Source organism: Chamaea fasciata, unplaced genomic scaffold (genome assembly GCF_029207755.1).
Source record: "Chamaea fasciata isolate MVZ Bird 193981 ecotype frontalis unplaced genomic scaffold, bChaFas1.0.hap1 SCAF_6, whole genome shotgun sequence".
NCBI classification, from domain to species: domain Eukaryota; kingdom Metazoa; phylum Chordata; class Aves; order Passeriformes; family Sylviidae; genus Chamaea; species Chamaea fasciata.
Genome location: NW_027094091.1, coordinates 24936462 through 24948703, shown reverse-complemented (window position 1 = coordinate 24948703; position 12242 = coordinate 24936462). Strand labels below are relative to the sequence as shown.

At 36.2% G+C, this 12242-nt stretch overlaps 1 protein-coding gene across 1 annotated transcript in view; it reads left to right on the top strand.

Annotated features, from left to right (window-relative positions):
* Positions 1-11431, top strand: part of GABRG1 (gamma-aminobutyric acid type A receptor subunit gamma1) — a 53249-nt gene extending 41818 nt beyond the window's left edge. Inside the window, exons 5-9 of the mRNA XM_066185691.1 lie at positions 976-1058; positions 2294-2431; positions 2544-2696; positions 5826-6037; positions 10872-11431. Coding sequence (XP_066041788.1) covers positions 976-1058; positions 2294-2431; positions 2544-2696; positions 5826-6037; positions 10872-11150 — 865 coding nt within the window. The 3' untranslated portion in view covers positions 11151-11431. The remainder of the gene's footprint in view (positions 1-975; positions 1059-2293; positions 2432-2543; positions 2697-5825; positions 6038-10871) is intronic.
* The last annotated feature ends 811 nt before the right edge of the window (positions 11432-12242 follow it).

The following is a 12242-nucleotide window of genomic DNA, read 5'->3' as shown; positions in this document are numbered from 1 at the left end:
TACACTTTTCCTAATAAACCTTTGGTCACGTCATAGTGGCAGCTTGTGTAGAATAAATACTTTGTTCAGACACTTATAAAACTATGTGGCAGCTTGTCTCAGAGTCTTTTCCCATCCTTTCTTGTCTAATGTGTAAGCATTGCACACAGTCAAGTATGTGAGCATTATGGCAATTTTTAAAGTTGATTTAAGAAGACATTCTGACTTTCTACACAGTGTCGCTAACAAAGGAGTAGGTATTTTAAATGCAAAGAAGTCAGTTTGGAGTCTAGCCCTTTGGCTTTCTAGTGAAAGGTAGCAGAACTGAGTTTTGCACTTATTGCTTGGAGGACCTGAGGCAATCTGTGATAACATTTTTAAAAGCAGAAAGTGATTTAGTTCAGACAATTATGAGTCCTAAACCAGTACTAACAAGTTTATATGTTGTGAATTATTTGAACGCTTTAGACATTAAATAAGTAGAAACAAAGTCTGCTTTTTCCTATCCAAATACTCTATTCACCAGAACTGTTTTCATCAGTATAGAGCAAGTCCAATGTCCCCCCCCAGTTTTTCTCTTATGTGAAGCCACCAGATGCAATGATGCCAAATGCAATTTGACTTGATAAATGTATTCTACAAAAACTTCCTTATGTGCTATCATAAGGTCCTCTCCTTCCCCTGTCTTCAGACCCTTCTTTTTATCCCCTATTTCTTGTAAAGCTAAAGGGTGCTCCCTTCATGAAATGAAATTTTTGAAATGGCTCAAAATACCAGCTGAAACAACAGATCTCAAGTTGCATGAAATAATAATTCTTTTTTTGTTTTTTGGTGTTAATGCTGGATGTTGTTTTTCTGACACAGAGGAGGCTATTCATAATATCCATTAATTAGCAAAATTTATTTCTGTGCATGTTCTTTACTATGTACTCTGAAGTGTCTAAATTCTTGAATATGGCCTATTTTCTTTTTTTTCCCCTTTCCTTTTCTAATTAGGTTGACAATTAATGCTGAATGTTATCTTCAGCTTCATAATTTTCCTATGGATGAACACTCTTGTCCTCTGGAGTTTTCAAGCTGTAAGTGGTAAAACACTTTTTTGTCCTCTTTACATTCAGGCTTTAAATTTACTTAAATTTTGGCATCAGGAGAGCAAATGTTTACTTTTTAAGGCCTTGTGGCAAAACAAGGAACTGACCATTCATGTTTCAACTATATTTTTTCATTATTTAACATGCTAATGAATGAGTTGAATCACATGCATTTTTTGCTACTTTGAAAATAATCTTATTGCTTGGTAGTCTAATACAATGCCTATTCCAGTTAATGGAAATGCATTGTCCTGGAAAAAATGGAAAAAACTTTTTTTTCTTATGCCTGCAAGACTTGTCAGCTTAAAATTAGTTCCATATGGTATGCTTAAAAGGAAAAATAAGGTATGTTTTCTTCAACCTGCTCCTCTAAATGCTGAATCAGTATAAGGAGTCCTTTTCCTTTCAGTGGAACTTACATTATACGAGCAAAACCCCAACCTTCAGGCTCTATCTTTTTGTTGTAAACTATGTTTATTAAAAAAAAAAAATAAAGTCCTAGGGAATTGTGCTATTGTAATCATAGAATCATTCAGGTTGGAGAAAAACTCTAGGATCATCCAGTTAAACCCATGACTGAACACAAACTTCTCAACTAAACCATAGCACAAAATGCCACGTCCAGTCATTTCTTGAGCACCTCCAGGGATGGTGACTCCACCATCTCCCTGGGCAGCCCATTCCAATGCTTCGCAACCTTTCAGCGAAGAAATTCTTCCTGGTATCCAGCCTGAACCTCCCCTGATGCAGACATGAGGCCATGACCTCCCATCCTGTTGCTGGCTGCATGGGAGAAGAGGCCAACTCCCACCTTGTTACAGCCTCCTCTGAGGAGGTTTTCCCTAAACCATTAAATTATGTACTAGTAAGTATCTGTACTTTTAAGATCTTTTTGATCATTTAATGATAAATGTAATGACATTTACATTTTAATCATGATGATTCTGAGCCAGTTTTTTGTTACTGGAGTTCGAGAATGCCATGTAGATATTTTCTAAATATTTGTATTTACACAGTTTTTGATTGATCTTACATTTACCTAGCCTTAAAATTGAGGCCATATATTTTGTGATGAAATTTTAAGTGTATCAGGAGGATAATAGATGGTCTAAGATCCACTTTATTTATAGCCCTGGTTTAGTTTATAAGTAACTTCAGAGATCAGGAAACATGCTTTGGCACGTTCTATGGCTGAATGTTTGATTTGTTTTGTTTTATTCTAGATGGATATCCCAGAAATGAAATTGAATACAAATGGAAGAAAACCTCTGTTGAAGTGGCAGATCCAAAATACTGGAGATTGTATCAGTTTGCATTTGTAGGGCTACGGAATACAACTGAAATTTCTCATACCTTGTCTGGTAAGGCAAGGTTTTATTTTGTGCAATATCTATTTAGATCAAGACTAACAGATGAAGATACAACCAAAAACCATATTAGATGTCATATAATTATATTTTTTTTAATTTTTAGGTGATTATATTATTATGACAATATTCTTTGATCTCAGCAGACGTATGGGATATTTTACTATTCAGACATACATTCCTTGTATACTCACAGTTGTTCTTTCATGGGTGTCATTTTGGATCAATAAGGATGCAGTTCCTGCAAGGACTTCTCTGGGTAAGAATGTCTTTTTTTCAGCCTTGAAGGATCTGGTACTCCCAAAGAATACAAATGTGCAGCAAGGGGTAAATTAACCACAGTTTATTCCCCTCTAGATTGTGACCATTGGTCATTCTCTCTCTTGCACTGCAACATTGGCAGTAAGAGAATCCTGCTGTAGTTGCACGGCAGAGTTCAAGGAAGCAATGTAGAGCATGGAAATCCTGATGCAAGTCTTGTGGGTCTGCTGTTGTTCACATAAATACATTCTTTTTTCTTTATTTTTTTTTCTATCATCTCCAGGGACTGTCATGGGGCAATTATTAGTATGACACTTAACATCATGGAACAAATGAAGTCATTACTACATGAACAAAAATTGTGAAAATCTGGTTTAGCTTTTTTTGTTGAGTTTTTTGTGTTGTTGGCATTGTTTTTGGTTGTTTTTTGTTTGTTTGTTTGTGTTTGGGGTTTTTGTTTGTTTGTTTTTAAGAGAATGATTCAATTATTTTTTTAGACCCAAAATAGGACAGAAAATTTGCAACCAAAGCTGTACTTCAAGCAGTTAAATCTATAATACAGAAAAGCCTGCTTTTACTACAGACAGTACTGAAGTGTGTTGCAAGTTCTAATACAAAGATAATTATGTGTTAATGTCACCTTGGCTGACCTGTTTTGCATGGCGTCAGTCTGCTAAGTTTGACTGTTTAGGATTCATGTGCTGCCTCGTAGAAAAGTTGTAGTCCCCGCATAAAGCTTGATAAACAGGTACACAGATTGCACAGGACACAGCTTTGAGCTTATCAGGGACAGATGCTTATAGCAGAACTAGTGACAGCAGTCTGACCTCTTGTGGGGGAAAGGTCAAGAGCTGAGAGTTGTATCTTAGGAAGCTGGAGATACCAATTAATTTTTTTCATCAGTAATAGTGTTATGAATACACCATTCCCACCCTACTAGATCATTTACTACCAGAAGCATGAGTCCACACTTTAACTCCCTGCCTTTCCCACTGAAACTGGACCATCAGCAAGCCTGCCAGATTAATGAGCCAAGAGAGAAAGTATGCAAAAACAAGCATGGCTAAGTAACCTAATGAAATGTAATGGAAGAAAATCTAAGTCTTGGGTCCTACCTTTATGTTATTTGAAAGTGCTCAAAAGTTTAGTGAAGAGAGTCTAAAGTCTTGAATAAATAATTGAAAATTAATTTTGATAGTTTTAGACCTTGATGCAGAAATCTCATCAGATTTCTTTGACTGACTTATCATTGAACATCATTGTGGATGCTTACTAGTTACAATACAATAATTATAAAAGGAAAAAACTGTTCTATTTGTATCCTTCTAGTTCTGTATCCGGTTTTTTCTTTTTAAGAAGTACTTTTTATAAACCATGAACCTAGAACTCTATCATGGTTAAGCTGAAGTTTTCAGGCTCTCAATTCAGCTGTACCAGCCTTCATCTAGTCAAGATTAAATACAAATATTTGTAGTATCTTATTTACAGCTCCCTGCAGGTAACTCTGAACTCCTTTTCTTGTAAACATGCAAAAGCCATCACTTGACAGATTGTAGGATGACTTTTCTTGCATGCAAATGTTCTGGAGAAGGAGAAAGAGAGTACCTGTCAAATAGACACAACTTTATGGAAAGAGAAATTAATACAAGAAAGCCAAAACTAAGAAAGGTTTAACATGGCAGGTAGCTGTTTTGCTGTGGAAGGTTTGCTCTCTGTGACAGCCCCCTGTGCTTTTCACATAGCAGACAAGGCTGGAAAAATTTGTGTCTCTTTTTGTCCTCTCTGAACAGAAATTGGTACAGGGAATGGTGGGTGCCACTTCCCACCCGGAGGGTGTGCTGGGGTGTGGTACGCTGAAAAGGCTGGACCTTTTTCTCCCACAGATATTGGAAGATCCTGGAAGATTGTGGTTTCTCAGAGCAAAAGATTTGAGGTTATTGCAGATATTTAAATAGTTAGCTATACAGAAAAATGTAAAATCGATTTTCTAAAGTATCTGGTGGGAGCGAAACACTTTTGAAAAACTCTGTGGTTATCTGCTTGCCCTTTTAGGCATGCAGTTTCATTGAAAAATCACTTGGAAAAAAACTACTGCTTTCCTGCTGCAGGAACAGTCTATAGTGACCACTGATTGCATGTTTTGATTTATAAGCCATAGACAGCTTTAGCCTGGTGTAACACTTTTTTGTTGTTGTTGTTGCTTTTTGTTTGTTTGCTTGCTTGTTTTGTTTTAAATAATCTTGTGGATGTAAATAGCAAATTATTTGTGTGTTTGAGTATTGCTCTCCAAAGGAAAGGTCACACCTTAATTTTGGATTACTATGTAAAAGGCTTTGCATCTCCCTGAAGCATCAAATATAGGAAGAAAGTGTTAAAACCGTATGAATGCTAAACTAATGAAAAGTGGAAGTAGTTGAGGCTTTGAACACATAGCTGTTAGGGCCAGTTTGTTATTTTAATTAGCTCGTATGTAAGTGAATGAAGGGAAACATTTCCTATTACTTAAGACACAGTGTTGAAAGCTTATCTGGTAACTTAGAGAATGATGCCAGAAAGCTGTGAATGTCATCAAATTTGATCTTCTATGTCTTCTTCAGAAGCAGACAATGGGAAACATTATTAATTTTTCTTGTGTTTATCAAAAGGTTGAAATCATTGATAAATAAGACATCTTTTATTTCTGAATGCATCCTTTTTAACATTTTAAACTTTCAAGCTAAGGGACTTCCTTGTGCTTATAAAATTTGTGTGCTTATTTGTACCTGTTTTTCTGCTGTATTTATGTGTACATTGTATGCCAGATTTATAAAATTTCATAAACTTAGTGTCATTGTTTATTTCGTGTGTGTTGAAAATGGAAGGGACTTAAAGAGAAGGTGAGATGTGCTGCTTTCTCGATCCCATGGAGGCTGCTGCATCCTTAGGGATGGATTCTTGCCATAGCACCAATGCACATGGATGTAATCAGTGGTGAACCCACTAACCCCTCCTGAGGGTCAGTTCTTACATGACTCATCAATGAATTATGAGCTAACATGATGACTTTTTTGGTGACAATATGATTTGATTACCTATACATTTCCCTCTTTCTGTCTTTTTCTTTCTTTCTTTCTTTCTTTCCAAACAGGGATCACGACGGTGTTGACCATGACGACACTGAGTACAATTGCCAGGAAGTCACTCCCAAAGGTTTCCTATGTCACAGCAATGGACCTTTTTGTTTCAGTTTGCTTTATTTTTGTGTTTGCTGCCTTGATGGAATATGGCACCTTACATTACTTTACCAGCAACAGAAAAGGGGACAAAGGAAAAGAAAAGAAGGCAAAATCTAAGACATCAGTAAGTTTAGTCAAACAAGAAAAAAAATAAATACAGAGTGGTTTTTATTGTGGCATTCATTTTGAAAGAGTGCTTCTTATGTAGAAAAGCTAAGATAGCTTTCAAAGATAATTAGCACTAATATTTATTTTTTTTTCATTTTGTTGGGGGCTTGTACTAATTTTGTGTAAATACAGCTAGTGAGCAAAGGGTTTGGATGATTTAATATATGTGAATGGGGACACATGAGCCTAAGGTGGAGAGTGGTTTGATATAATATTCCATGCCCTTGGTGCTTCTAGAACTCCCCATGAAGTAAGGGTGTGCCCACAGAGATGGTTCTGTAGGGGCACAGTGCTTCTGCAAACAGCAGTCAGCAGAGAACCACAGCTAAAACTGTAGCAGTAAAGATAATGTGAACGGACTGAAGGTAGGAGGATTTCTTTGGATCTGCATTGTCTAGCTTAAGTCTTACAAATCTTTGCAAAGGAAAAAAAATGCTTATTATTGGCCAGTGTTCTGAATCCCACTACAGAAATTCCGTCTTAACTATTTTCTAAATTGGCTTCCATGTTTCTTTCTGGTTAAATGAACCTTCTGCTTTTAAAGTTGATGTTTTTATGGTAAAGCTCCACATATCTCAGGATCAAGTATTATTAAATTTTAAACGGCTTTCTGTTTGTGTAGAAAAACCCCTGTAATTTCCAAAGAATTTATTATTTTTGGAAGTCAGTACAAATATTTAAAGATAGTCTTTAAGGTAAGAAAACATTGGAGAGGATAAGAGGAAGGAAAATGTTATAAAGCCCCTTTCCAGATCATCTCATCAAAAGATACAGGAGCCTACCTGAACCATAATACTAGTTCCCTTTTCTGGATGAAGGCTGAATACCAGCTCTGTATGAGGTGACATAGAAATTGATCTGAAATTAGAGAAGTAATTGCAGATATGGAAGTACTGAAATCCTGTTATGAACCATATACCTTCCGCAACTCATGTCAGCAAGAACTGGTGCCCCCATTCCGAGCAGCACTGCTGTGGGCCTCCCTCTTGTGGGGCACTGTGAGGCTGTTGGGGATTGGCAGCAGGGAAAGGAGAGCCCTAGGAGTCACTCGGTCAGCTGGTCCAAGGGGATCAGCTGTATATTTAGGACAAGGCTAGTGGTGAAGTGTTAATACTTCCCTGTGCTGCCTTGGTTAGACATCACTCTGAGCCTCAAGGAATCCTGCACAGCCAGGAGAACTGGAAAATGGAAGCCTCAAACCCGCTTCCTGTTAGTGGTAGAAACAAATGTGGGCACAACAGAAGGGGCAGAAGAATGCAGGTTTTTGCAAGGGCTACAGCTGAGCTAGGAGGGAGGGTAAAATGTAACAGAGGATATGGGGGAGTCCCAGGGTCAGCACAGCAGATTCAATTTCAGGTTGCTTCTGCAATGAAGTCTCAACAACATTTAGTGAACAGAGAGCTGAGTAGGTCTACTCTTGGCTTGCACAGTATCAGGAAATACTGCTTTATTCAAACCAGGCAGATATTAAAGATCAGCTGCTGACAAATCAAAAGAAACTGAAGTAGTTTGCAAGTATGCTCTATTGAATGAAATAATGACACTTTGCAGAATCTGTTCACACATTGCCCATGTGTGCAATAATCTGCCAAGTGCTTTGAGATTTTCAGTGCATATGAAAATTTTAAATGTAGAATAATGATGAGACAAACTATGAAACTTACTGTATAAATAGCTGGAATTTACACTGAGATTAAAATTAGCAATATAATACTAAAAATACTGTTCAAATGTGTTTTACTGAGTTCTTAAACTATGCTTTTTATTTCAAAAAAGTTGAAAAAAGAAATCTTTTTGCACAGAATCCTTTGAATATGATATGGCTATAAGACCATTATACCATACAAAATAAAGAGATTACACTAAAAAAAGGGAGAATTAAATTTAATATACTTAGATGCAAGGATTCTAATTTGATAGGAGATTTTCTGGTAATGTGTTATAAAAAGTTGTGACTTTTCTTGCTCCAAATAAATAAAGAAGGCACTTAATTAGTTCATGGGAAGTCATACCATTACAAATCCTTTTCTTTTTTTTCTTCTTTTTTTTTTTTTTCTTTTCCCCCCCCTATATTTTTGTCAAAGACCTATATAAATTCTTTTTTCTTGTAGTTACGGATATGTAACTCAAAAAACCAGTTTAATTTTAAAAGTCAGTTTAATTCCTTCTGAAAACTCATTTACAAGTGTTTTTTTTTCCTTGGGAAACTTACCTTGCATAGATATTCTATTTCTATCAAAAAATTCAATAAATGGTTACTATTCCAGGAACTGATGCCAATAAGCCACAATAAATGATCTTGTGAAAAAAAATGGTGAGATTTTACCAAGGATTACAGCAGCTTTATCTTAGAAAATATGTGCTGGCATCACTCAAGAAAGGCAGTATGAATTGGCTTATGCAAATTCACATTAGTAAGGATAATGAGTTTGGGCAGGAAAGATTAAACTTAATTAGTTGTGGATCTTGTTCTGATCATCATTTCACCTGAAATGAATGTATCACCTGTGCCATGATCTCCACAGAAAATGGCTTTCTTTTGTACTTGTATTAGTGTTGCTGCAGAATAACTGGGGTTTGATCCTATCAGAGTGTATTATAAATGATCTCACAATACAGGGAGTTTTATCTACAATTTCAGTAGGCATATCCATAAAAAATCAGCATGTACTTCTTTATCTACATGTTGTGGGAGGTTTTTATTTTTGTTTTGGCTTTTTTTTCAGTTTTTGCCAGTTTATACAAAGGCATTTTCTTGTGACGAGTTGGTCTTTTTTCCTCTTTTCCCTCACATTGCCTCTTACACACATCTTATGTATTTCCTGTAGGTAGTTAAGCCTATGGGATGACTGTGTCTGCCTTTCCCAAGCCACCTCTTCAAACTTGTAATTCAGTAGCCACCTCCAGTCTGTGCTGGTGATGTGAACAGTGGAAAGCAGTACTGTAATTTTTTCCTTCTCCCATGGTGTTTCTGTGTTGAGGATTCCTGTTTTATCCCACTAGTAGAAATAACTCATGCCATAAATCTTACTTGGGTAAAACCAACAGTGAGAAAATTTTTGTAAAACTAGAGTAGGTTTGAATCAGAAATGAGCATCTTTCCCTGTTTATCTTCAGCAGAATAAAGATCTTGTCTTAAGTTCAAAAATAATTGCATTTTTTTTCATGTTTTATAAAAATAACCCCTCTTTGCAATGCCTCAAATTAGGATAGAAGCATGTAACTCCTGTTTCTTAGTATTGTCAGTATTTTATCATAACTGAAAAGAATAATGAGGTCCTTTAGGATGATAATTAGCTCTCTAGGTCATCATGTATAATAAGTTTTGAAACAGCAGTCTGTGTGAAACTTTCTCTGGCAAAGACACTTATTAAATAAAGCTATTTGAAAATATGGTGGATACTGCACTGCATTAACACCAACCCTTAGGATATTGGGTAAAATGCCCCTGAAGTGAAAGAATGTCACCTCAACAATATATAGAGCTCTGTGTGCTGGCGAAGGTAATTCTCAGGAAGTGGGACATCAGGACTTTAGAACACAACAAGAAAGTAAATGATGGCGTCCCACTTTCCATATTTTTTATGTGTTTTCATTGCCTATCATGTATAATTTGTTAAGAGAACTTAAATATCCATTTAGATTTTCCTACTGCTTCCTTTCCTGCTGTCCTTACATGACAAAATATGAAGAATGTAGAGAAGAGAGAACACAATATAAGAGTGGTGTTAATGGAACCCTTCTCTTAGGTCTAAATATTTCAGAAGAGATGCCCAATGTCGGGTGAGGTAAGTTGAAGAAGGATTATGAAATAGTTTAAAACAGCCATGAGATTTAGAAAGAGAAGATAAAGGGCAGAGGAAGAAAGAGAATATATTTTGAAGCAATCACAGGAAAACAAGGATAATGAATAAAAAAATCTGTGGAGAGACAAAGAAATAAAAGGGGGAGAGGTGGGTTGTATTAGTGTAAGTAAAATGAAGGTGGAAGGACAAAAGCCACAGGTAAGGGAATAGCAAACACTATATGTACTAGGCAATAACTCACCCAGGTTTTTTTTAATGAGAATTATTAACATACATTAGAATGAGTTTTTATCAGATATAAGGTTGTTATGCCCACAGAAAGTGAAAGTAAGCATTAAGAGCTGGATTAATCAGTGACTAGAGTGGCATTCTCCTAAGGAGTTATGTCTTGGATTATGAAGGGGGGCTGTATTGTTTAGGGATTTGACATATGAGGGTTAGATGGTGTAGCCTGACCTTACATGCCTCAGTCTGTTAAACTTCACCGCTAATGCTGTGCTAAATCCATTAACTTTCTTATTTTTGTGAAAATGTAGCTTCCAGAAACACATCCAGTCTCCTTTTAGACTCCAAAATATGGGAGGACCATCATTCCTTTGTTAGTGATGATTATAGCCTGCCTATGGACTTGGTTGTGACCCAGTTGTCAGGAAGTGACTGACTTCAAAATGTTTGTCTGTGTTGTGTAGATGGGATCAGCTAACCCTGTCTGTGTAACTAATTATCTACTATTCCCAAAATCCCAGAACAACCCAATTTTCACTGTGGCAGGTGAAAGTCATTCGTGATCTTTTGCTTGCATGCACTAATTACATACAGCAGTTCATCACTTTCTAAGCTCCCCAAACTTTATTCTTTAATATAAGAACTTCTGTATATTGTACTGAAGGTGATTATATTGCCAGGAAAAGCATATGGAATAATTTAATGTGAGGATAAAAACACACAAAACTATATTTCCCTTTTTTTTTTTTTTTTCTAAAGAAACCACCTGCAATTGCTGTTCGACCTGGATCGACACTAATTCCAATTAATAACATTAATCATCTTCCTGAACGTGATGATGATTATGGATATGAGTGCCTAGAAGGAAAAGACTGTGCTAGTTTCTTTTGTTGTTTTGAAGACTGCCGCACAGGATCTTGGCGAGAAGGAAGAATACACATCCGTATAGCAAAAATTGACTCCTATTCTCGAATCTTCTTTCCAACTGCCTTTGCATTGTTCAATCTTGTTTACTGGATTGGCTATCTTTATCTGTAAATTTCAGAGGTTTGACAAACTCAGAAGAAAAAAAACCCCACTAATTGAATAGTCATTAATACTTTTAACTGAGCATAGATTAGAGCTAGTAAAAAATGACTCAAAATGTTTGTATGCTTTAAAAATTTGAAATAATGAGAGGAAATATGTTGTAGTCTCCCTCTTGTGATCAGCTGTAGAACTGATACTGGTATTTTGAAGAGAACATTTTAAAATAAATATCCCTAAGATTTATCTTTCTTGAACACACAGATATACTTTTTTTTCCAGCTCTAAGCAAATGCAGAATCACAGGCTATGCTATTTAATTTGACCATCCTACATAAGCTCTCAGTTTTAATCCTAAATGATAATGCAGACGGATTTTGTAGCATCTCTTACACCTTTACAAAGAAAGCCTTAATTAAATGGGATTAGTTACACTCATTGGTTTTATCCATAAGGTGATGATTTTTTAAACCCTAATTTTAAAAAGTTGAAATGTAACATTTCTCTTTTCAATCATTTGTTCTCTCCAGTATGTTAAAAAGTGTGATTAGATGATAATTAATCAATTCAGATTTATACAGAATGCAGATATTAGCGCAGCAAGCAATTGATATGTCAAAACACCCAAGGGTAATTCTGAGCTTGTCTTATCCTGACCATGTATAGAGACTTTTGGCTTTCAACCTTAGATTACGGTCATGTCTGTGCTCCATTTCCTGTTACTTCACTGTTGTGAGTGCCCTGAAGTTATCCAAGAGGTCTACAGCTTTCAGAAATTCTTATCCAGCTGCCGTTGCTTGTTCGTTTCATGGAAAACAGACTGATATTGGCCAAGGTTCTGGCTGTTACGCATAACAATCTTCACATACTCAGTGCTGGAGAAAAAGTCAACCCTACACTTGGAAGAATTTGTATCAACAGAATTTGGAAGGCCTGTAACAGTGCTATAGTCATTGTTCTTAAAGTCACTGCGTTAAATCCCCAGTCCAATGAGTGCTGTGTGTATTCTGGTCCACTTTGCACACAGCATGGTTCTGTACATTTGGTTTGTTACTGCACATGCCACTCACTGAGCCAAAGCCAAGTGGTATGAATTTATTGATT